The sequence below is a fragment of the Rhinopithecus bieti genome, unplaced genomic scaffold (assembly GCF_001698545.2).
Source record: "Rhinopithecus bieti isolate Rb0 unplaced genomic scaffold, ASM169854v2 scaffold_31787, whole genome shotgun sequence".
NCBI classification, from domain to species: Eukaryota; Metazoa; Chordata; class Mammalia; order Primates; family Cercopithecidae; genus Rhinopithecus; species Rhinopithecus bieti.
This window is the reverse complement of record NW_016814655.1, coordinates 3,179,177-3,206,065: the sequence shown is the minus strand read 5'-3', so window position 1 is coordinate 3,206,065 and position 26,889 is coordinate 3,179,177. Positions and strand designations below refer to the sequence as shown.

Sequence of the window (26,889 nt, the reverse complement as noted above, 5' to 3'; positions counted from 1 at the left end):
ATGATAAAAACTAGAAAGGCACCATCTTGCAATCACTATAGTCATAATTGATACAGGCAAGGATCATCAATGGATGCCAAAAGACAGAATGAACAGAGAGTCAGATTCAAAATATCACCCCCCACAGATGAGTTATTACACACAAAGGAGAAAGAGAACTTCTATAATAAAGAAATCTGGAGAAACCTTCTTTCCAGTGATCATACTTAATGTTACCAATAGTGGGACTGACTGAAATCAGGAGCCTCCTGATACGATGCACCACAGACACAGCATCATCTACTTAGTATGATTCTCAGAAATATTATTGCACCTCAATCTAATCATTAGGAAACAATCAAATTCAACTTGGAGGACATTCCACAAAAAAATCAGCTTCAATTTTTAAAAAATGTCAATGTCATGGAACACAAACACAAAGTTGTAGAACTGTTCTGGATTAAAGGAGACTAAAAGAACATTAAAAACTAAGTGAAATTGATTAGATTTTTAGATAAACAGCAACAAAAAAAGCTATGAAGCACATTACTTGGACAACAGGGTAATCTGAATATGGACTTAATTAGATAATCATATTAATGTTAAGCTTATTTTGTATGATAATTTTACTGTGGTTATGTAGAAGAATATTTTTGTTCTTAAGAGGTTTATGCTGTATTATTTAGGAATATCATGATATCTGTGATTTATCTCTATTCAGGAGAAAAAGAGAACAAATGTGGCAATATAAAAAACTGCTGTGCACAGGTATATATAAAATAACATATATATAATATATATGCTATTGATACAAATATATGGTATATAGATGGTACTATTCATGTAACATTTATATACATTTGAATAATTCTAAAATAAAAATTGGTGAAAAAAAAATACAACGTTAGGGAAGTAAGTGGAGGTATAAAATGAATTGAGTGGCCTTGAGTAGATAATTGTGGAAGCTGGACAAAGGAGTCATTATACTGTTCTATTTTTATACATATTTGACATTTTCCACAATACAAGTTTTTTAATTGAGAGAAACTGAAAACCATCCACACAGATTTTTTTGAGTTTTGCCGTAAAGGAGAGCAGAGACATCGAGTGATCCAGGGGAAAGAGAGGTCAAAGGAGTTGGGTTTCTTCTTTTACTTTTGTTTTGAAATAAATTTACACTGACCCAAATATCACAAGAACAGTAGAAAGAACTCTAGCATTTCCTTCCAGGAAGTTTTTTATTTTTAATAAGATGAGAGATGTATACAATTATAGCATGTGTCTACACTGATGGGGAAAATCCACAAGGTGGGAAAAATTGATGATGCAGGAAAGAAGAGGGTAAATTGATGAGTAATGACATGGAGTAGGTGAGATGGGATGCCGGCTAGTGCACCAGGAGAGGACCAGGCTTAGGTGGATGCAAGGCCATTTCACCCATAAGAAGCAGAAAGGCAGACACTATGGATTCAGTGCAGGTGGCAGGTGGATGCAGCAGTAGAGGAGTAAGGGGAATCACTTTTAGTTGCTTCTCTTCTCTTAGTAAAACAGAAAATAAGGTGAGAGTGAGTTGAGGGAATCAGGTGTTGAAAGTTTGGGAGATGAGCAATGGGTGTGAAATGGTACTCTAGAATCCTGCCACTAAAAGTAGGGTCCACTGGCCAGCAATAGCCTGTTTGGAGCGCAAAATCTCAGCGTCCTTCCATTTTCCCAGAGCAACAACAAAATCAGAACCTGCATTTTTAATAAATCTGCCAGGTGATGCAGACTTGCATTCAAGTGTGAGAGCACATGGCTAGGGGAAAAATGGGGTAGCATTGCAGAGCAGCTCTAAGGACCCAATTGAGATTAAGGTCATAATTTTGAGTAAACCCAGTCAGTAGTTTTTCTTTAGCCACTTCATGGGTGTAGGTGCAGAGAAGGCAGAGAACCGGATTTAATCAAGGCTGGGGTTTTAGCAGGTGAGTACGAAGAAGGTGCAGGGATGTGAGGGTGCAGGAAGTGAACTATCTTACAACACAAAACTGTGGAGTAAATGTCGTTGATAGGTCACCAGTCTTTATTCCTTAGGCATCTATACTCCCTAACTCTTTGAAATCTTTACTTCTTTCAGTATTACTGATTTTGGCTTTGAGTAAGAACCATTTTAGGTTAAAATATAAGGGACCCTACAGGGCTGCAGTGAATAAAAATGTGGACAGGTTCACAACAGACTCAAAGAAGCTCTTCATGAGCTATAGTCACTAGCAAGCGGGCAAGTTGTCCCACTTTGCATGATGGTAGGACTTTACTTCCTTCACAGAAGAATAAATATTATTTACTTGACTGCACATCATCATCTTTTATATCTCTACTGTAATTGTGAGCAATTTTAATGTGACAGTGTTTCCTTCCGATGCATGGGGATAAAAGTAGCAGAACTGCACTGTAAAAACCTTGAATTTGAGTTGTAAATAATGTACTGCATTGATTGTGCCATTTGTTCTTCAAACCCTTTTCTCGAGATGGAGAACAAATCAAGCAAAAGTATTACTGAATTCAAATAAATGTACATAACACAGAGCAATACCTTGCTGTGACTTGAACATGTTGTATCAGGTGTTCATTGAACACCTGAAGAATGAATGAAGGGCCAAATGCATGGTAATGACATGGGAAATGCTGAAATCAATAAGAGCTTTTAAAAAAACTATCGCTATATGTTTCTTTGCTTTAAAATTGTTTTAACTCCTTAAATTTATCTCCACCTACTTCTCCAAATTCTCTTGAGAATTTAAGCTGAAACACTATCCTTAAGCTATTAAAGATATGAGAAAATAGAAAACATTTGAAAAGATATTTAAACAGCACTCTGGATATGGTAGGTTGTATTAATTCTTTGCTCTTCTGACCTTTCTATATTTATCTCTTTCTTCATTTAACTCCTTTACTTTTTTCTCATAATCTTTGAATTGTTTTCTTTCTTCTTCAGTCCACACAGCATCAGGTTTTGCCATGAAAGCAGGTTGAGGAATCACCTGAGGATATGAAGAAAAGCATATATTTCAGCTTAAACATAAATGCAGTAGTACAGTAAAAGCTCAGAGTTTTTTTAAAAACAGCCCTTTACAAGGGTACAGTCCTTCACATTGGCAAGGACAACGACCTGATATCTTGGGCAAAAGGTATTTTAAAATTTTACAACAATTTTTCTGTGGCTTAGGTGAAGGTGAGCAGGGCAGGATATACCTGGACTCTTAGGTGACAGACTCAGAGGGGTGTGTTGGGATCTTTATAGTGAGAACTACCCCTGAGCTCCAGGGACACCTATGTCAGGTATCAAAGAAAATGTTTCCTGGTATATCTGGACAATTACCAATGAAGCAGTATTTCTGCCTTCAGTAGAGACCAAAACCACTGTAGTTACTTATTTTTATTGATTTGTTTGTGTCTTCTCAGATTGGAGGGCAAACCTGCATTTTCAAATTTATTATCTGTCTAATGTGGTACGTTTTTGGTTTTCTGAGACAGGGTCTTGCTCTGTCTTCCAGGCTGGAGTACAGTGGTGTGATCACAGCTCACTGTAGCCTTGAACTCCTGGCCTCCTGCCTTGAACTCCGGGCCTCCTCACTTTGCCTCCTCAAGTGCTGGGATTACAGGCATAAGCCACCATGACAGGCCCTAATGTGGTAGGTTTACAAGGTACTATGGAGGTTGTATAATATTTGTTGCTGGAGAACTTCTAAAACCCAGGTTTATATAGGACAAAAGTGGTAAAACTTAAGTAGCTCTTTCCATCCCATTCCACCTTCCATAAGGATGAACAGAAATATCACCATTCTCAAAATATCTTCCTTCTTGACTTCCAGAACTCCTCCCATCATGTCCATCAGAGCTCGGAGTCTTGTATTGGCACCCTGGGAAAGAGCCAGAATCAGAGAGGAATGCTGAGACAGACACCTGACATTCCAGCGGCTCCAGAGGCAGCTTCCCACCCAACATTAGAATAACTGCATTTGGGATTGGGGAAAGTGCCTCGAGGAGAGAAAGGGGAAAGAGACCAACTGAGATTCAAGTGACCTCTGGCCATGACAAATGTGTTGATGGGTTATTAAACCAAACTAGGAAGCAGTATCCCTAAAGCAAAGAGGGTCTTAGGTCCTGTGTAAGCAAAGCTGCATGCCTGTATCAGAAGCCAGTGCTCCGTTTCACGATTCACAATCAATTCTTCTCTGGCTTTGTGCCACGGCATAATGTGTTTGTGGGCTGTAATCTGAAAGAGAAAATGTCATTTCCTGCTATTATTCTCACAAAATTCAAACTAAACTTTCCTTCCACATACTGGGAGGAGGCTAGAAGATACTAAGGGGATTAAAGGGACTCTGCAGACTTTGCACCCAATTTTCTGTTTTGGAGTAAGATGAGGTCTAAAATGAGAGAGTTGGAAAAATAGATCTTTACTTCTCCATTAACTCTCAAAGCTTGTGTCCACCACTAAAAAGATTATAACAGGGAACCTGATAGATTAAGGAGGGGTTGGAGCGGGGCTCAAAGCAGTGCCATCTATGCCAAATTCTGAAGGATAGGGGTCCTAAGAGGTTGAGAACTTGGGGCATTCAAGGGACTGTATGAATGAAATTGTGACCAGAATGGAGCCAGGTGGGAGAGCAGTTGGGCAAGAAAGGGGGGGGGGGGGGCATTTAGGAGGAGGCTTGTAGGCTTTATCCTAAGTGAAGTGAGCAGCCACTGCAAGGGGTGAGGCAGAGAAGGGACATAGTAAGTTTGGCTTGCAGCAAGAGCACTCTCCTAAATGTAGGATGGATTACAGCCCAAGGAGAAGCAGGTACAAAGTGACTGCCCCAAGCAGGGCCCTCCAGAGAGCAGCAGAGTGAGGTCCCTGCTGTCATCTTGCTCCAGAGTTTTAGGTCACATAGTGAAAGTCTGGTTTAGGAAAAACGACCTGCTTAAACAAATACAGCAGAGTGCACAGGTTAAGAGGATGAACTGTAAGGCATGATGGTTTGCCTTACAGTTGACACTTACTAGCTTTGTAACTGTGGTCAAATTACTCAAACTCTCTGTGTCTCACTTTCCTCGTCTGTAAAATGGAAGTAATATCAAGTACCTACTTCATAAGGACTTACAATGATAAATTCACTTCAATCCAGCCAGCATCCAGCAGAGACTGTAAAAATATTTTCTATTACTTCTAAACACCACTATTATCTTTTGCCCCCAGGAGTCAAGTTGGTTTTATGTGAGAAAAATTCTTTGAGTATTCTTTAGCATTTTTTTTTTTACTTTTAAAAAGTGAAATATTGTCAGGTTTTAATTGTTTTCTTTAGGCATTTATTTTCAACTGCCTCTGTGCCAAAATCTTTAAAGAAGGCTGTCCGGAGAACCCCTTTCTGTGGGATCCACACTGCCTGAATGACCTAGATCACTACTGGAGCTCCACTGGCCTCATTCCCGCAATGTGACCCAACCACTCTGGGTACAGGCACTGGACCCAAGCTGGGCCAAGGAGCCCCTTCCCAAATGAACTGGGAATTGGGACTAAGAGATTCTAATTCAGACCAGCTACTTTCTTACGTGGAGGAGATACAAAGTAGAAATTGCCAGAGGAAGTAGAAATGCAGAGTGATGTGAACTAAGAGATGAAGAAAGAAGGTCTCTGGACCTCCCACGAGGCTCCAGTTTTTGGTTTCTGCTTCTTCCTGGGCTCAGTGTCCAAATCTTCCCTGGACTCCATAGGATTCGTAAAATAAATTCTCATTATTGCTGAGGCTCTATCACCTCTTTCTGTTATCTGCAACTGAGAGTGCTACTCAGTATAATCACTTCCCATAGAGTAACCAAGGTGAACAAATAGGAGCTGGGGAAAGTCTTCTGAGAAAGAAGGGAAGGGAGAACACAGCTAGCCAGTACCTCCTCATCTTGCACAACAAGCGTTCTCTCTGGCTTCTCACAGTCTTCAAATTCTGGTTGCCAGACTGCTTCTTCCAATTCCAGATCGACAATAATTTCTCGAATTCGAACATTTCTTTCCTTCACGCGTGTAATTTCAAACTCTTTTTGTTTATATGCAGCATCAAACTCATTATTGAAAGCAGTTTTTACCTTGTAAATGATATCCTGAAATATTAACATGTTACTGAAAACACATCACTTACTATGTCTTTACTGGTAACATGATCCCACAATTATACTTTCCCTCTAAAATCATTCCACAAATTATATTTTAAGATGGTAAAATGAATCTTTCTAGAATACTACTTATATTAAGTCATTTCTTGGCTCAATAATCTACAGTGGCATCCAAGTATGGGTAGGATTAAGGCTACCACATAATTGTTAGACCATAACCTACTTCCTGAAATGTAAATTGTAACTCCATGTGCAGGTTGACAAATGCTGAAGTGGGTGATGGGTACTTAGCGGCTCATTGGGCTATTCTCTCTACTTTGGTACAAAATCCACTATAAAATATTTAAAAAGCAATATACAGGATTTAAGTTGGCACATGTCTTTTCTTTGGAACCTGGGTTGGGGTAGATGTGGAAAAGAAGAGATAGTTTGTACGAAGCATTTGGAGAGCCTGCCAGAGAATCACTAGCACACACAATACTCTTCTTCTATACGAACACATCATTCTCAGGTAGGAAAGACAGCTGCGCTAGCCAACTGGAGTATGCAATTCCTAAGGTGCCAGTGGGACCAACTGGATTGCCCCCACTCCTGCTGACGGGTCAACCCAAAGTGGCCTTTGAGTTATCATGGGAGTTTAGTCTATATGTCTATCCTGCTGAAGACGAAACCATTAAAGCAGGGTGAAAAAATGATCTTAACAGCTAGCACGAGAATTTCTCTTGGGCCGAAATTACCTCCTTGTAGGCAAACACCTTAATTAAAAGCAGCAAGAAGGTGAGACCCTGAAGGCAAAAACTGAGCAACAAATGAGGTAACTAAATAGCCCTGAGTGTTAATGAACAGAAATTTCAGGGGTTAGAGCAGAAAAAGAAAAGGATAGGAAGAGAGAGCTTAAGAACATGGCAGGAGACTAGAACTCAAATGGCAGACGTGGCTGGAGGGCTTTCAGGAACAGGGATTGCCAGCATTCAATTTCAAACTACCTTCGTTGGCACAATCTCAGTCACTGCATTTTCAAAAACCTTCAGTCAGGGTTTCTATATGTATAGACGAATTCTGAGACTGTTTGGTGGAAAGTTAAGGAGTAGGAGCGTAGAGCCAGAAGGACCTCACACCTTATCCTTGAACCCCAGAATTTACAGAAATTTAGAGGAAACTGTCTTTCCCCAGGTTAAGCAGATAGATAAACAATAACACCTTGATCTTACAAGGAAATCCTAATTGACATTTGGGTATACTGAGAAAACAGAATTCTAGTGTTTTCTTTTCTCTTTGAGCTTACTGATGTTCAAAGCAGAATGGTTTGTGGTGTCAGCTGTTGTGGAATGCTCTTTAGAAAACTTGGTATCACAGTAACCTAGTCCAAATGGTTGAATGCAACTCTTGTACACAAGATCTGTCTAAAGGACATGGACAGTATCTGTATATTCCTCTATGTATTGTTATTTATTTCTTCATTTATTTAGAGACGGAGTCTCGCTCTGTCGTCAGGCTGGAGTGCAGATCCAGCTCACTGGCATGATCTTGGCTCACTGCCATCTCCGCCTCCCCAGTTCGAGCAATTTTCCTGCCTTAGCCTCTCAAGTAGCTGGGATTACAGGCACGTACCACCATGCTCAGCTAATTTTTGTACTTTTAGTAGAGACAGGGTTTCACCATATTAGCCAGGATGGTCTTGATCTCTTGACCTCATGATCCAACTGCCTCGGCCTCCCAAAGTACTGGGATTACAGGCGTGAGCCACTGCACCCAGCCTCCTCTATGTATTTTTAAATCATCATTTGATTGGCGTTAGTTTTCAATATGAGGCCTTGAAAGCCACCTAATGTATTCTAGAGATTTTGAGGATAAAAGAATTCACCCACTTTCAGTAATATAATTTGGTTGATTTTCTCTTCTCTGGAATGAAGCTGCAATTGGCTTGACAATAAAGAGGTATCTACCCCAAAATCAGTACTCAGACTACCAAGCAGGTAATTGGGCAAATTGCTACATTTTACTGTCTTGTCTTCCTCTTCCTCTTCTTCATCATCCTCTTCATGATGCTTTTTAACCAACATAACTCCAGACTGAGCCTCTACAATTTCCTTCCGTAGCTAAATGTAGAAAAAGATGGCACAGAAGTTATGCAATTAATAAGAATCCTCTAAAGGGAAATTTTGTGACAACTTAATTATTTCAACAATCATTTTAATTTGTTGAATTGTCTTGCCAACAACTGAAATCAAAGTGATGAATAGATCCCAGAACTGCTGCAGAAGAGATTAAAGCTTCAGAACTGATAAACGATGGATAAATCAAAGGAATAAAAATTGTCCTTGAGGGTGTGTAATATTTATATCTTTCTGTCAGTATGACACCTGCTTGTAAATATTTTGAGTCTTTTTTGGTACTTAAATATTAAGAAATATATATTCTCTTTATATTTTACAAAGAAACCTGTTCACAAAGGACTGGTGGGTGAAGGTGAAGGAGAATTAAGCATGCCTTCTTCTTGTTTCAGAAAAAGAGTGGGCGCACAGCTCCGACTAAAACAAAACTACACTGAAGGGCGCTGTTTTCTTTAGTGGTTTGACAGAGATTATTGTTTAAAAAGTGGAATTTAGGAAAACCATAATTCTATCAAAACAAATTCTACTTTATCCTTGATCAATTATCTTAAAAACAATCCCTAGTGACAAGGGAGGATGAAAAGGATATCTGTGGATGAAGACAACCTCTGTGCAGGATAAGAGCAAAACCCCAAATCTCATTTTTTAAGGTATATCCTCATATTTGAGGGCTAGCCAGTGTTGTATAAGATATAGGTTCCTTGATTTATTGTGTGGATATAGGCTCCTATAGTCATTAGAATATATTCTATAAATTAACAAGAAATAAAAATACAAATACATACAATACCTAAACTTAAATTATATCCCAACTCAAATCTGAACAAAGGAGACTCTAAAATAAAGCACATCACTTATATAAACACATATATATTTAAAATAGTACTTTGAGACACTCTGCTTCAATCTTCTTTTGTTGTAAAACTCTTTCCAACTCTTTCAGCTCTTCAACCGTGCGTGCTTTCATCGGGAAGTTTTCAACCACACAGGGGATATGAAAACACTTGGGGAAAAAAACGCAAGACAAAATAAATTCATTTGTAGAATAATTGTGCGTTTCTGGGGTTGAGTAGGGGATGTTTTCTGTGATTAAAATTAAGCCATAGGTTATCATGCATGGGTAAAATTGTCAGTGGAAACCTTTTTAAAAATAAAACAATGTATTCCATGAGTATTGGTATAAACTTCATATAAAATACTGTGCTTTTGTGAAGGGCTGATTTTAGGTCAGTAGTTCTCAACTAGGAGCAATTTTTCTCCCTCCTCCTTTCCCCATCCTTTTCCCCCAAGACATTTGGCAACATTTTTTATCCTAATTAGTGGAGGCAAACAATGCTACTGTCTCCAAATAGAGGCCAGAGATGTTGCTACACATCCTGCAGGGCATAGAACAGCCCCCATAACAAGAAATGATCCAGCCCAAAATGTATGGCTCATGAGAACCATGTTTTAGAGCAATACTCAAATCACATAAAATGTAGGGTGGCTGTATACTTCATTGTCCACTTTTGGAGCATATTTGAAAGTGAAAGGGATGCTGATAACAGTTACTCTGGGATCACAGACATGACCTGAGACTTTTGGTCACCCTGCACAAACAGGGAAATTTTATTTGAGGGCATCTCAATGAGAAACAGCTCCTTAGAAAATGGGAAGGCAGGCACAGGCAGAAACATGAACCAGATTTCGTCTACATTTCAATCTGTGAAATGTGAGTGAGCAGACATCTATTAAGACCCAGATGCAGAGGGTGTCTGAGAGGAAAGGAGGAAAAGAATGCTAAGACGGATCTTCAGAAATGATGGCTGGGAAGCACATGGGGACTGAGCACAGAGGGAAGGAGCCAAGAGACAGGGACATATCCAGGTGAAATTCAGTATAGGAAGGGGCAAGTCATGCTCTCAGTGCTTTGCTACGCCTGAATGTTCTTAAATTTATTTTTAAAACTTTCCTGAGCTTTTGATGACAATTCTCATCAGGTTTTGTACCTAGGGTTCTATCTGTTACCTTAAGAGCTCGACCTTTCACAGCCATCGAATTCCAACATTCTTCTTTGAGAAGTTCAGCCAAATAGCTCTTGGCTAGGTTATGCATCTCTACATCCTTTATCATCTTGAAGAACGCAGACAAAGGGAAAAGATAAAAATGAAAGTGTGGCCTCAGAAATAATAATCTCCATTGTAAACTCATTAACTGCACTTTCAGTGGTAGAGTTTGGTTGTCTTTCTCCAACACTTTGAGCCACTTTGCACTGAGATGCACTTTCAGGAAACACATCTCTGCCTTTGAGAACATCTTCTGTAGTTTGTCTGTAGACTTGGATTCTCTTCCTTGAGGACACACAGTACCTCTAAGGATGGTCAGGTTGCATACACAAGTGAAGCGGGGTGTGAGGATGGATGCACTGTGGTGGTGAGCTGCATGGTTAATGTGCACAAAATCTGCTGCTTGGAACAGCAGTGAAGCAAAACCACTGAGCAAAGTCTTCCTGTTTTATTAGAGAGGTCTGGAATTCATATTTTTATGTGAAACTGCCAGATATTTAAATGTTGGCTTAAATCTCACCAACACACATTTGAAGTGCGTTTGTGACCTCTGTCTGGGAGTCTTTACTGTACTTAATTATTCTATTATTTACGTCCACAATAAAAAAGAACCCTCTGCTACCCTTTGGGGATCATACAATTTGTGTTTTTTTCCACTTAAAAACATGTTACTTCAGTTAGTTTTACTTGCTTACGTAATCCCATTGCTTATTATTTAAATAATTAAGTATTCCTATTTCAATACAGTTTCCTGAAAGGCCTGGTGTGAAAGTGAGACCTAACAATCTTTAGTCCTTAGCATCCTTTTCAGGATCTCTGTGCACTTCATTTTTTTGGCAGAATTATTAGCAAACTAGCTAAGAATAATATCTCGCAGATTTAAAATGTCTTTTTTAGTACTTCTTGTGAATTTCTATTTATTTTATTGTCTGATTAAATGACTTTAATTTGCAATTCATTTCTTTTTGATTCTGACCCAGTAAGTTAATAGCTAATATAGTTTTAAATTATTTCTTTCTAAATAGACAGCTGGCTTGGCATATCAGTTGTCAGGACCTGCCTGATTCCCAGCCCACTCGGCCCTCCTCTCTCCACTGCTGAGGCTGTTTATCAACTCCTCCAAACTCAGTCCCTAATACTGTGTCCAGGTTGTCATTATTGGGCTTTGGTCTTTTTCCTATTATTGAGATCCTGGCCGGGGCAGGGTAGTAGCCTAGTCTCTCATTCACATCCTTGACTGGCAGGTGCCACTAACTCCTCCTAAGGACTGGTATTCTGATCCTAAACATGCTGAAAGCTCCTAAACAGCTGAGTTTATGGTGTCATCTGCTAACACTGTTCTCTAATGGACCACTATTGTGCCTAATCTGGTGTTAATATCTCTTCAAAGGCACAGAGCTCAAGAAAAAAAATAAACAATATGATGGAAACTAGCATGTGGAGGGCCTTTCTCTGCGCCAAATCCTGTCTCAGAGGATCAAGGAGAACTCTTGAGGGATGAGCATGAATTTGGTAAGTGGCAAGGAAGGGCATCTGGGGCAGAGGCACAGGGTGGCAGTGGGGGAGGTAGGATGAGTTTGGCAATGGTAAATAGTTCAGTGGGCCGGGGGAGCAGGTTCACTGTGTCAAGTAGTCATATACAGCTTGGAGAAAGAAGCAAATATACAGTGAGGAAGGGGGCAGGCACCGAACCCACACACATTGCTGAGTGGTCAAGATGACTGGGCTGGGAGAACCTGGTGCAGAATAGCAGGGGCATTCTGAGCCTGAGCCAAGCCAGAGCCAAGGAGGAAGAGCCTCTGAGGAGGAACAGCCAGGATCCTCCTGGTTCTGATCTTAGCCAAGTGGCTGTAGCTCTCTAAGCCTCTATCTAAGCCTCAGTTTTTTCAAGTGGGGCAAACTATCACCTGCCTTTTTGAATTGTGATAATCAAAATAAATAAATTCAAAAAGCTCCTAGATTGGTGCCTACCTCTTGTGATAAGAAAATGGGACTTTTTTCATAGCTTCCTGTTGCACAATCAATAAAAAAGCCAAATTCTTTATCACAATATACAAGGTCTTTAGGCGCTAGCCTCTGCCTACCTCCCCTACCTCATTCCATGAGGCTCTCTCCCACCCAGCATGCTTCAGCCTTTCTGGCCGTGCTGTTCCTGGAATACTGCAAGCCATTTCTGCCTGTGGGCCTTTGCTCTTGTTGCTCCCTGTGCTTGACATTCACTCCCCCCAGATCTTTGCACAGCCAGATGTCTCTCTTCCTTTAGTTCTCAACTGAAATGTCTGCCCTTTGAAGTGGCTTTCTTTGACCACAGAAGTAGATCTCCCACATCTATCACAGCATCCAGTTTGTTTCCATCATATACTATGTAGAGATTCATTTACGACCGGTCTTCTTCAGTACATTAGCCCCATGAAATGTGTCTGTCTTCATTATTGTATTCCCAGCACCTACATTAATGTGCCTGGGACATGAATAAATGTTGCAGAATAAATGAAGGAATGATTATCCCAGGTAAATTTTATTGTACTAAATCAGTCTGTTGAGATACTCTTGTCCTAATTGTTATCCACTACATTTCCTCAACTTCTCAGTCTCATGTCATTCATTAATTTGACAAATCTCCTCATTTCTGTATCTTCACCCCAGTCATTAATAAACATGTTTATCAGGACCAAGTCCTGGGGCACACGGTGGAAACCTCCCTCCTAGAGGCATCAGTCAAATAATCAACCTCCTCTTGGTGTAGTTGTTTCATCTATTATAATCCACCTTAACTGTCCTTGAATCCAGCTATCTTTCATTCTCCTGTGTTTTTATATTTGCAGATTCAAAAAATTAACCTGTACTAGCAGGTTGAGAAAGAGGTAGCTTCAGTATATCCTGTGTAAAACACACTTAGGGCTTTTATTTAAAATAAAATCCATATGAGCAAACAATTTGATGTGACTGCCACAAAATAATACAAAGGCTCAATTAATAGAAGTATAGTATGAATGGAGGTTTCAGTTTATGCTTTTCTCTACACTGGACAGAAAATAATTTGAATTCTTCTGTGGGTACAATATGCAAATATAATTAATCTGGAGGAAAAGGGCAAGATCATGACGAGACTATTGAAAGTATAATACATGATGGTCATAGGAGCTAGGATAATTAGTCTAGACAGGAGAAGATCCACAGGGAACATGGAAATTTCTAATCCTCTACCACTCTCAGAGGGGCCATAGAGTAGGAAGTGCTCAAAGAGTAGAAGGATCAGTGAGTACAGGAAGAAAGATTTCCACTTTAATTAAGAAAGGGCTTACTAAACCAGAAGCGTCCAAAGTTGGCATGAGGTGGCTGAGAAGATTTCCAAAAATGTTCAAACATATGGCTGGCAGGAATGTCTTGGAGGGGAAGCAAATGTCAGATGTCTGGCTAGCCTAGATGTTCCCCTGCTCCTAACCCCAAATTCAGTGACCCTCTGATTCATTACACTTACATGTACTACATTTGCTTTATTCACATTACACTGGAAAAGGTTTTGTCATATTCACATTATTATGAAAAAGTTCCCTTTCCTGTTATCTTTTTACTTCTTTCATCATAACTTTATGGTGCTTAAATTATACTTTTTCATACCTTTGCCACTTCTTCCTGACTTTCATCATGAAGCCTTTCTAGTTCCTCAAGATCTAGACCAAATTCCTGTTGGTCTAATTTTGCAATATTTTCTAGTTTGTCATTTTCTTCCATCATATTCAGAATCTGAATGTTGAAATAAAAAAGGGTGGTGATAAGTAAAGAATTAAACTGTAATAAGATAATTTTCTTAGTTTCTTTTAGGCAGCAATCAATAAAAAATAGATGTTTTCTTTATCTAAATGTACTACTAAGTAAAGAATTAGATTATGGACTTATTGTGGTTATTGAAGTTTTAAGGTTTCATCCTTAAAACTCATTCATCTAACAAGAAAACTACAAAATACATAAGCTCATCATTTCATTCTATGATATTAAAGCACTGTTGCTAGTTTGAGGTATACTAACAGCATTATGGTTATGTGTTTTAAGAGTCTTTATCACTTAGAGACACATACCAAAATAGAGATGATATGATGTTTGGGATTTACTTCAGAATAATCAGGGAAAGGGTAATGGATGGAAGCATTGGTGAAATGATATTGGCCACTGGATGTATTATACTATTCTCTTCAATTTTGTACAAATTTGAACTTCTATACAATAAAAATTATCTTTAAAAGTTTATAACTTCAAAAAATTCAGGGGCAAAGAATACACACTGCAACATATATGACAAAATATTCATGTCTTTAATATATAAAAAGCACTTACAAATAAACAAAAATGAGGCAGACAACATGATAGAAAAAATGGGACTTCAGTTTCAAAATGATAGACTGAGAATGAGTTCAACAATTTTTCTTTTTTGCCCCAAAATATAAAGTTAAGAGAAAAGAAGTATAGCATAGATAAATCCATTACTACAATGAAGAGGAAAAAAGAAATAGAATCCTTCAGGAGCATGAAAACTACAACAACTGAAAGATGGAAATCAGATGGATCAGCAGGATGCATCACAGCCCAGAATGCCCTCAGCACAGCACTTAACAACAGGTGGAGGCTACACCAGATACAGGAACAAGGGTTTACCTAAGAGTGCTGGCAGGTTGATTAGTTGGGGCTGCTGCATCAGAAACAGACAGTAGAACCTGCCTGTACCCTCACCTGGTGAAGTACCCTAGGGTCCAGCAGTAGTAACTGGAGTGTTTGTCTCCAGGCAGAAGAAACTGGAATGAATATTTGGATGGGAGAAACAAGGCAAGGCCCAAGGAATCTGTCAGTGGCTAGAAAGAATAGAGAACTCCCCGCATCACACAATGGGCTGCCAAGACACTTCCCAACACCACCCACCCTTTCTCTTTTTACTGAGAGCAGACAGAATACCTGCTAAAGTCAGATCTCCTACACTTCTTCCAAAGCAGGCTGAGCTGGTATCATGGAATTGTACCAGAGAGTTTCAATTATAAAGACAAGCATGAAATAATAACAATAAATCACTAAATATTTGGGGAACAACAAGACCACTGGAGAGAAACAATAAATTCAACAAAATAGAAGACTTGTTGCCCAAAGGAAAAGAGTTAATTAAGCAAGAAGGTTATAATTTTACAGGAACTAGGAGTGCAAAATATTGTATTTCATAAAGAGAATCACAAGACAAGAAAAATAAATGAAGGATAATGACTGATAAGAGATAAATATGTTATTTTCAAAAGATATGATAGTCTACCTAGATAATCTAAGACAATCAAGTGACAAAATAGTAGAACTAAAAAGAATTCAACAAGGTGGTCAGAAAAAAATCAATAATATTCACATATACCAATAATATATACCAATATATAACATACACCAATTGTATTAGTCTGTTTTCATGCAGCTGATAAAGACAAAAGAAAGAGGTTTAATGGGCTTACAGTTCCACATGGCTGGGGAAGCCTCACAATCATGGCAGAAGGTGAAAGGAAAGGCATGTCTCACATGGCAGCAGATAAGAGAAGAGAGCTTGTGTAGGGAAACTCCCCTTTTTAAAACCATCCGATTTCCTCAGACTTATTCACTATTGCAAGAATAGCATGAGAAAGACCCGCTCTCATAATTCAATTATCTCCCACTAGGTCCCTCCCACAATACATGGGAATTATGGGAGCTACAATTCAAGATGAGATTTGGGTGGGGACACAGTCAAACCATATCACCAATGTAATAGAAAAATATTCCACTCACAAAAATGGTATAAACTATAAGATACCTAAAATAAACCTAATAAGAAATTTACACAAAGTCACTTTTGGAGAAACTATAAACTTTCACTGGAGATTATCTTTTTAAAATTGAATAAATAAATAAATATATAATATACACATATGTAAATATTATATATTTATTGAAAATATAACTTTCAAAGTTATATATTTTAAAAGAAATAAATACACAGGCCTGGTGCAGTGGCTCATGCCTGTAATCCCAGCACTTTGGGAGGCCAAGGCAGAAGGCTAGGAATTCAAGACCAGCCTGGGCAACATAGGGAGACCCCGTCTCTTCAAAAAAAATACAAAAATCAGTTGGGCATGGTGGCGCATGTCTACAGGCCTAGCTTACTTGGAAGGCTGAGGTGAGAGGATTGCTTGTGCCCAGGAGTTCAGGCTGCGGTGAGCTACGCTTGTGCCACTGCACTCTAGCCTGGGTTACTAAGCAAGATCTTGTCTCTAAATAAATAAATGAAAGATGTAAATATATAAATATACAGATGCTCCTCAACTTATGATGGGGTTATGGTCCAACAAACCCATTGTAAGATGAAAATATCATGTCAAAAGGGGCATTTGTAGACATGATGGGCTGCGAAAACATAAAACACGATATCCAAAAAATGATGGCAACACAGTATACTTCAGAGTATTCATTGTTTACCTTCATGCATGGCTGACTAGGAGCTGTGGCTTACTGCCACTGCCCACCATTGTGAGAAAGTATGGTACCACATATTGCTACTCTGGGAAAAGACCAAATTCAAAATTTAAATCACAGTTTCTACTGAATGTGCATTGCTTTTGTACCATCACAAGGTCGAAAAATTATAAGTTGAACCACTCTGAGTTGGGGACTGTCTGTATATATCTTACTGTCCATTTAAAATATTCTTCAGTAAAGTTTTATCATATATATTATTTAGTTATATAATATATATATACACTAAAGTTCAGAGCTGGCAGATAAATTCTTCTCCAAATCAAACTATAAGCAATATACTCTCAATCAAAATCAAATGAGAGTTTTTCATGGAGTTTGACAAGCTGATTTTAAAATTCTGATGGAAAAGTAAGTACACATAAAAAGGCCTTTTTTTTTTTTAAAAAGAAGGGCAAAAGGAGAATTATTCTCAAGATACAAGAACTATTATAAAGCCATAGTAATTAAAATAGCTTGGTATTGGCTCAAGAAAAGATCAATATTCAATCTTAGAACAGAGTCCAGAAACAATCCTATGTCCAGGGATTGATAGAGGAGACACCGCAAATCAGCAGAGAAAGGACAGTATATTAAATAAAACAGACTTGGGAAATGGGCTATTTATTTGAAAAAAATAAAATTAGAACCATATGACATACCATTCACAAAAATAAATTATAGGTGAAATCAAAGAGTATTAGAAGAAAATATGTGTGACTTTGAAAGGTCATTTAAAATCAGATGTAAAACCCAAAAGTTATAAAGAAAATAATCAAAAACTTGGATCATGCCATAATTTTAAAATTCTGCTTTCTAATAAAATTATTTAAAATTTGGTACTTCATAAAAGTTAAAAGACAGAAAGTATTTGTAGTAGGATGAGCCATATATTTTTCTAGAAAATATTTGTAGGTTGAGCCACATAAAACAGCAATTACATGAAGTTCCACCTAATAATAAGGGCTACCTTTAGGTATGTCCTGTTCACACTTCCATGCTCTTTTCCTTTCCAACTGACTCAGATGAGATCAAACAAGGCAATCTTCGAAGCCCTGAGTTGAAGATAGCAGGGTCTCTGAATGACTGCATGGAACAGAGCAGCTGCTGAGCTGAATACCTACCCAGGATGGTTACATGGGAATGAAATAACCTTCTCATCACTGTGCCACTATGCTTTTTTGAGTTTATGTGTTACCATAGGCTAGCTAACTCTAATTATCATAAATACATATAAATAAAAAATAAAAATAAAGAACTCCTATAATCAACAAGAAAATAACCAATTATCCAATAAGGAAATAGGCAAAGAATATAAACAGGAAATTCACAGGAGAAGAAATACAAATAGTGTTTAGAGTTATGAAAAGGTGCTCAGTCTTATTAGTAATTAGGAAAATAAAAACAAAGGGCCAAGGAAATGATTTAAGAACTTTTCCTAAAACCGAGAGACAAAGGTTTCCTATTAAAATGCCCATCAAAGTCTAGCATATGAAAGAATAAGACACCTAGGGTCCTGGTAGGAAAAGGTAACACATTCAAATGGGAAAACTGAAGAGAGAAACTTAAAAAAAAAGATTTGGCAGAGTCAGGAGAGCCAGCAAGACATGATAAAGCATTAGGCTTCCAACTGCGGGAAGCCATCTCCACTTCTAGGTCTGAAGGGCAAGAGCTGGGAGCGGTTAATGAACCTGGAGAGACCCATAAATGTAGGAGAGGGATGGCGGTCATTGCCAGCTCATAACCCTACAGGGAGGAAACTGGGAGAATGAGGACCCTGGTCTTAGTCTCCTGCCCTGCAATCCATGATCTGAGCCCCAAGAGGCTGGCCTTCATGAGCAGCAACAATGGGGTTCTCCTGCTGATGCCACTTATTGCCTAAACCCAAGAGAAAGTCAGAAGGCAAGACAGTGCATTGCTACTATCCATAAAGGCCAGCCTCTTGGGGCTCAAAGAAGAGTGGAAAAGGTTTGCTGGTGCAAACCAAGAATACCCATTGAACATATCAAGGTGCATACCTGTAAATTTCCAAACACTGTGGATAAAGAGAAGATCCTATAAGTCTCCAAAGATAAAAATCTGGTTACCTACAAAGAATTGGGAGTCAGGCACTGGAGTCTCTGAAGGAAACACTGGAAGTCAGGAGACAATGGAGCAAGCCTTCAACATTCTGAAGGCACGGCCAGGCGCGGTGGCTGAAGCCTGTAATCCCAGCACTTTGGGAGGCTGAGATGAGCGGATCATGAGGTCAGGAGATCGAGACCATCCTGGCTAACATGGTGAAACCCCGTCTCTACTAAAAAAAAAAAAATACAAAAAACTAGCTGGGCGAGGTGGCGGGCGCCTGTAGTCCCAGCTACTTGGGAGGCTGAGGCAGGAGAATGGTGTAAACTCGGGAGGCGGAGCTTGCAGTGAGCTGAGATCCAGCCACTGCACTCCAGCCTGGGCGACAGAGCTAGACTCCGTCTCAAAAAACAAAACAAAACAAACAAAAAAAAAACATTCTGAAGGCAAACCATCAAATGGATATGAGTGTAGGATAATTACATTTTAAGAAAAACCATATCTCACAAAGTGTACCTCCCATGTACCCTTTCTCAAGAACAGAGCCAAAGCATCTGACAGGTCTAGCAGCAGGGCACCATTCACAGTGGTACCACTTGAATGGTACCCCAGAAGCACAGCTATGTTATAAAGGATGTTCCCAAGCATGGCACAACACAGCAGTCCTGCGTAGGAAGCTACTGAAGGACACACACCAAGAATACAAAGAAAATCAAGTGGGACTCAGGAAATAGGAGCTCCAACTTAGGAGGCAGATCTCTAGGACAGCAGCCATACACCTGGTCTACAGAGCAAGAGCAAGGTGCTTTGACTGGAGCTGGAGGATGGAAAGCTCTAGAAGGGAGGTTGCCCAAAAAACGCACTGACAGATTGATCACTTCAGGTGTTTGATTGTATTGAGAAGAATTTGTTAGCATTTTGAGTTTGAATAGGTCATAGAAAGCCTTATCCAAAACAAAGGTTAACTATTAATTCTAAGAAAAATCAAGTTGTAAAAGCAGAAGTGTAATAATAATATACCGTGTGGCTCAGCTTTGAAGAATATTCAAATAACTATCATAGTATGTATTCCAAGCATGGATTTATATGTGTGCTATAGTGGGGATGGGGAGCAGTAACAAGCATAACTACTCATGTTCCATACCAGGAAGCCCATAGTTAGCATCAAAACAGAAACATCAAGAAATAACAACAGTAGTAAGAAGACTATTTAGACAGAGGTAAACAGCCCAAATGAAAAAGTGGAAAGAAGAGAAAACAGTTACCTCAGGAGTACAAGTATCAGTCAAGAGAAGTAGGGCAGTGGCTGCTTAAAAAATATTATTTTTAACTACATAACTCAGTATTATTTAATCTGTAAAATATAAATGCATAACTTTGGTAAAATCAGTATTATAAAAGCAATTAAGACGGTAATTTGGGGAAGATGGGGAAAACCACTGTTGATATGGAGTATGAATTGGTGAAACTTTTATCTTATTAAAGAACTTCAGAAAACTGAGCTTACAAGCAGAGAAAGGGAGGTATAGTTCCTCAGGGTAGAACAAAATTAAGTTCAAAAAGTAATTTTAGAATAAGGGCCAAATGTATTAGAATATGAAATTACAACACTTACAGTTTTGGAAAGTGATTTGATTCCTTGTTTTATCTCTTTCCTTTTGTTGGAAAACAGATTAACCTCCTTTTTGATGGCCTGAAACGGAACAATTGTATCACTTAACAAAGCAAGAGAAATAAGAGAGAGAGAGACAGAGAAATATATAAAGAGATACATAGATAGCAATTCTCTAGAAACAGAAACTAAAATTTGTAAAGATGAATATAAAGTGTACATGAAGTAATACCACTGCAATACCTTGCTTAAATCTAACTGCTGCTATGTAAGTGACATTAAAGCTACATGAAACACATGTCAATTATATGGCCAATGGAAAGAAAATAGTGAAAAATTAGTGAACAGTTGGTTAAGGAAAACCAGTATGCACTTTTATTGGGAACTTGAGACTAGATCAATAGGCTAAATCCAGGCACGAGCTATAATCAGTCAGTCACCTTCCTGAACAGCTGCAGCCACAACATCCCTTCCCCTGTTCCTGGTCCACAGGACAGAGGTAGCATCCCCTAAAACTCACTCCACAGTGGAGTACTGCAGTTCATGCTTTGCTGTGGTTTACCTGGACACCATTGTTGGGTTGCATGTCAGCCTACGTACAGTTCTTAAAGCTCATATAACTTGATCTAAATGACTGGGCTGTGTTTAGGGTGTTTATTTGCTTTCAGAAAAGTTACACCTGTATGTTGTAATGCTCTGCCGAGTGGTGTCTCATTCCATCTTCTAACTTACCAGTAGGTTTCCTGATCTATTTGGTGCATCTACAGAGCACTATTTCAAACCTACCCCATGTTTCACAAATACCTCTTGGCTTTTTTGTTGTATCCAAGGAATTTCCTTCTTAACATCAGTTAGAACTAATTCATCTTGTGATGAGTCAATGCTTGCCTTCTGTTTCTGATACATGTTAGAAAAAGACAGACGTGTTAAAGTTAAAATTCATCAAGTTTTTCCCCTCCCACCCTACCACATGTAACTGCTTTGAATTCCTTTGCATTTGTTGCATTTTTGAAAATAATCTCAAACATTTTGTCTGCCCAAGATATAACATTTTATTCATGTAAGTCCTATCAGTCTGCCCTTATATTAGCCACAGCTTCCACCGAGGAAGCAGAGGTGATCAGACCGGTCACACTGTCACCACTCTTCGCCTTCTTTGTTACTGTGACCCACATGTTCTGCCCACAAGGCCTGTGCCACCATCTGTGCTTAGGATCTTTTTTCTTCTTTTTGAAGTCTTAATACTTAAAATTTTTTTTTTCACTGCCATCTCCTTCTGTATTATCAATGTCTCCCTTTTATAGGATCTTCACCAACAGTATCCAAACATGTTCTACTATCTTCTGTCTTAGGAAAATTACTCTCACTTGACCATCACATTCTTCTTCAGCCACCACCCTATTTTTTTTTTTTTTTTTTTTTTTTTTTGAGACGGAGTCTCACTCTGTCGCCCGGGCTGGAGTGCAGTGGTATGATCTTGGCTCACTGCAAGCTCTGCCTCCCGGGTTCACGCCATTCTCCTGCCTCAGCCTCCTGAGTAGCTGGGACTACAGGCGTGTGCCACCACACTTGGCTAATCTTTTGTATTTTTAGTAGAGACGGGGTTTCACCATGTTAGCCAGGATGGTCTTGATCTCCTGACCTCATGATATGCCCACCTCAGCCTCCCAAAGTGCTGGGATTACAGGTGTGTGCCAACCACTGCCCCTGCCAGCCCACCACCCTATTTCTGTGCTCCCCTTTGCAGCAAAATGTCTTGAAAGAGTTTGGGATGCCACGCTCTCCTGGCTCTCCTGTAACCTCACTGGCTAACCCTCCTCAGGGTCCTCTGCATCCCTGAACTCTTCTCCTGGCTCACCAGAAGTTGCTCTGTCCTGGTCCTCTTCTGCTTCTTGCCATTCATGCTTCCATGATGTCCTTACCTAGTGTCATGGCTTTAAATCCCATCAGCATGTCCTTGACTCAAATCAACATATCCAGTCCCGACCTCTCCCCAGAACCCAAGGTTCATCTATCCAACGGCTGAACTAGCATCTCCACTTGGGTGTCTAACAGGCTTCTTGAGCTTAGCATGGGTAAAACCGATTTTGAATTCCCTTCATAGCTGCCCCCTTCCCCCACAGTCTGCCCTATCTCCATGAATGACACCATCTTCTACATGAATGTTCAAGTAAAACAATCTAGGAGTTCTTGGGCCCTTTCTTTTCCTCTCTATGTCCAATTCATCAGTGAGTTCTATCAACCCTACCTCTGAAACCCACTTGGAATCCACCACTTCTCCCCTTGGTACAAGACTCCTCCACCTCCATCATTGCTACCTGAACCTCTGCCTCAGCCTCCTGAACAATGTCCCTGCTTCTTATCCTTCTTATCCCCTACAGGAAACATTCTTCTCACAGCATCAAATAATCATTTCAATAATGTCAATTATACCTTGTTAATCCTCTGTTCAGAACACCTGACTCAGTTCTCATTACATGTAAAATAAAATTCAAGCTCTTTACCTAGTTTACAAAGCCCTTCATTACCTGGTCTCCTCGCACTTTGAAAACTTCACCTCCCACCACTTTCTCCCTTGCTCACTTCAACAGCACGGGTCTTTTTTAGGTCCTAACATACCACACGCCAAGCTCTTTCTTTCCCCCTTTGCCCTGAATACTCTTGCTACCCTCCCATTGTCTTTGCATGGTGGTGTTCTCTTTTAATTCAGATCTCAGCTTAAATGTCTTCTTGGAGAGGCTATCCAGTCCAATACTATCACATCAACCTATTTTTATTCACTGAGTAGAACTTGTTACTATCTCATTGTTTCCTCTGCATTTGCTTGTTTATCTGTCTCTCCCTGCCCATCCCCAATGCCCAATTCGGATGTAAACTCCACAGAAGCAGAAATTTTTCTATCTTGTTCATGGCTATAGCCCCCACAGCCTAGCACTCTGTAGGCACTCTATAAATATTTGTTAATTGAATGAGTGAATGCTGTTCTTTAGCTAGACACTTCCTAAATAACATCTGTAATACGAAAGTATAGAGAGACCATTTTGACCAAGTACGAGTGTGGGTAGAAGATTTTTTTTCCAGGCAAGCCTGGATTTTGTACTATGGTTTAAATGAGATCTGAAATGTACCATTTGCAATTGCTTTGAGAAAGGCTAAATATTTTCTCTCAGACATAGCTTATTCTCTTTTTGAAAATCATGGGATACCTGGAAAAAGAGAAATATTACTAAATATCTGCTTAAAGAAACCACAAGCCGAAAATCTCTGATTTACAAAGAAAGAAATGTAAGCAAGCAAGCTAGTCATATAGGAACTCAACTGTGTGTTCAGAATCGGATCCCAAATCTATGGAAACTTTTGGTGTTGTCCTTAAATAATCATTTTCCTTGTCCATGGTGCTGCTCAGAGAAATTAATAGTTTTTGGTAATAGTCCAGAATTTCACTGGCTAGGAGTCCTCCAAACCGCCTATATTAATAAAAGAAAACACAGAGGCTACAAAAATCATAATGAAAAAAAAATCACATTTAGCTGTATTATTTTCAGGTAACTAACCATTTCAGTTTATAGATAAGTAACCAAGGAAATATGTGGACAATTCTTCACAGTGCCTTGTGGAAACTTCTTCTTCAGTGCCTACTTCTTTTTTAGAATTTCTTTTTTAAAAAATTTTTATTTTTTTAAAGAGAAAGGGTCTTGTTCTGTCACCTAGGCTGGAGTACGGTGATGTAATCACAGCTTACTGCAACCTCGAACTCCTGGGCTCAAATGATCCTCCCACCTCAGCCTCCAGAGTAGCTGGGACCACAGGGGTATACCACCATGCATGGCTAAAGGACTCTGCTTCTCACTGGAGAACCTTACATGGGCTCCAGGCCATGACAAGCTTCTTGACCTTTCTAGGGTGCCCTCTCCTCACACTGTCCTCATACCCTTACTTAACATGCCCTCTGTACCTGCCCTGGCCATTGCACAGAAGAGCCAGTGCACTGGCTGAGCTCTCAGAATACACCAGGCAGTGTGCGGCTTCACACACATAATCACATGTGGCCCTCATCACCCCACGCTGCATTGAGAGTGGTATTATTACTTCCACTTAATTCACCAGGGCACTGCAAACTTTGGATGCATCAGCATAACTGGGAGAGTTTAAAAACAGATTCCTGGGCCCCACCTGCAGATATTCTGACTCAGAAAGTCCAGATGGGATCCAAGAATATGCATTTCTAACAAGCTCACAGATGCTACAGATCCCCTACCTTGGGTAACATTGTAATAGATGATTTAGAGGGGTTGTCATATGCCAGCGTCACCAAGTCGTAAGTCCTAGACCATGGTTTCAAACCCAGCTTTGTTTTGAGTCAGAAGTTTGGGTGATTACCAATGGATCAAAATGTCCTTCTTTTTGAGCTGCATAAATAAGGCTCCAGCACTAGTTTGTTGTTGCCTGAGATAGTATTTGTTTGCTGGTTATAAAGAATATGTTAGGACTTATACAGTGAGATAAAAGTTAATATTCTATTCAGAATCCCATGTATAAAATGGGCATGATGATGCAATCCTCAAATGAGTCTTTGAGACAAGTGGCTAGCAAAATTGTTATGACACAAAATCTCCACAACATTTAACATTTTCACAGTGTTGCAGAGAAGGCCCATATTTCATTACTGCTTTGATCACAGGAGGTATCATGAAATATTATTTTTTCCAAAATGAAGCGCATGATTGAAACCACCCTTGCAAAGATTACGGCAGTGAAAGAAGTCTAGCATGGCTGACTCCATCTTGTTTCCAGTCTCACAGGCTGGATGTTCTTGTTCATTCCTCCTAACCATGGGACGAATTTAGTTTATAGTTTAACTTGGAAGCAAGGATGGTAATAGTTCCTCCCTAAAACTGATCCCCTCCTTGTTTGGCGACTGAAACTGTCTTTGATATAATCTAAGCAAAATCTAATTAGGAAAGTATATGTATGTATACACATGTGTAGGGGATAAACAGGAGTTTTTAAAGTTATCTGAGGGTCAGAATTGTCCACATTTCTTATGTTATGAGAGATAGGACTGATCACTCTCAGATATATATTAACTATGTCTTTTATTTTATTTTATTTTCTGTATTTTGATGCTCTGGTATCTGGGGCCTTGCTGACTTCTGGAGGATAGCCAGTCTCTAAAGATAGTAAACAATTTGCTCTGGAGCACGCTTTTCAAATGCAAACCGATCAATCCAGAGACCATACCCCCAACCACTTGCTCTAGTGGGCTTTCATAATCAGGACCACTATTTCCCCACCCTAATCACCCCAGGGCCGAGTATGAGACAACTACAGCCAGCCTCTATGCCTCAGAACCCACTGATACTATTCAAACTAGCCAATCCTAAACCTGCCCAATCCTTCCTGTGAAAACCATACGAGACGATCTCATCCACGTTTTCCTCCCTCTCTCGGCCTCCTGACCCACCCCAGGTCTGCCCCATGTGGTCCCTGAGCATGCAGTGTACTCTTCTCCTGGGATCTGTGAGTATAACAAACTTTCTTTGCACTGGCAGTTGACTCCCAGCATGTTGGCCTTGCTGTACTAACATAAAATAAAATCTCTATTTTAAAACACTATACTACATGGGGTTACTTACTGAATACTGTACGTACTTCCACTTTAGGTAGACAAGGGTGCCATCATCTCTCCCATTCACCAGAATGTTTTGTCCATCCATTGAAATTCTCATTGACTGAATCCCATGACCCTGGTGAGAATGACTCCGACACCGAGCAAATGTGTCCTCAATAGTTAAGAAATAAAGCAGAAAAATTACAAATGCAATTCTACCACATGGCTTTTCTAATGGGGTTATACGCCCCTTTTCTGTGGATAAATCATTTTCTATTTGCTAACAGCATTTTAATTGGTATGGAAGTAGCCAACTGGCAATACATAGCATTTAAAATCCCCAGTCCAAACCACATTCACCAATACTAATTTGTTCTTCCACTACCTTTGTGTAGTATGGAAGGACTGGGATTATTATCACCAGTTTATAATAGGAAATCAGATGCAGAGAAGTGAATGAATTGCAGAAGTCTATAAAGCTAGGGAAGGGGCCTTCAGCAAGCAGAGATGGTGCGTTCTGATGACTTCGAGTCAGGCAGGTTCTATTTATGTGTGAAGTAGCTGAGTGTAATAAGCGAGGGTGACAGGCACTGTGAAGAATGGAAGATAACATGCTCTGAAGGATGCTAACTAAGCCAGTTTGATTAGAACTCAAACAAAATGCCTCACCAATTTGGTATATAGGGCAACAATTTAAAAACTGAGATTTCTGAGTCATACTGGTTCTCAACCATGATGCCTTTTCTCATTTAGTTTTTTAAATAGGCAATACGTTCAAATGGTTCAAAATTCAAAAATTATAAAGGAGTATTCTGTGAAATCTCC

At 39.4% G+C, this 26,889-nt stretch overlaps 1 protein-coding gene across 3 annotated transcripts in view; it reads right to left on the bottom strand.

The window, feature by feature from the left end:
• Positions 1 to 26,889, bottom strand: part of CFAP43 (cilia and flagella associated protein 43) — a 116,130-nt gene that overhangs the window by 39,073 nt on the left and 50,168 nt on the right. For all 3 annotated transcript variants that reach the window (XM_017851744.1, XM_017851745.1, XM_017851743.1), the window contains 12 exons: positions 26,106 to 26,236; positions 23,773 to 23,920; positions 21,258 to 21,350; positions 20,457 to 20,534; positions 13,886 to 14,011; positions 10,227 to 10,331; positions 9,106 to 9,222; positions 7,974 to 8,204; positions 5,887 to 6,093; positions 4,142 to 4,231; positions 3,795 to 3,875; positions 2,871 to 2,996 (listed from right to left, as the gene is read on the bottom strand). In XM_017851744.1, coding sequence (XP_017707233.1) covers positions 2,871 to 2,996; positions 3,795 to 3,875; positions 4,142 to 4,231; positions 5,887 to 6,093; positions 7,974 to 8,204; positions 9,106 to 9,222; positions 10,227 to 10,331; positions 13,886 to 14,011; positions 20,457 to 20,534; positions 21,258 to 21,350; positions 23,773 to 23,920; positions 26,106 to 26,236 — 1,533 coding nt within the window. The remainder of the gene's footprint in view (positions 1 to 2,870; positions 2,997 to 3,794; positions 3,876 to 4,141; positions 4,232 to 5,886; positions 6,094 to 7,973; positions 8,205 to 9,105; positions 9,223 to 10,226; positions 10,332 to 13,885; positions 14,012 to 20,456; positions 20,535 to 21,257; positions 21,351 to 23,772; positions 23,921 to 26,105; positions 26,237 to 26,889) is intronic.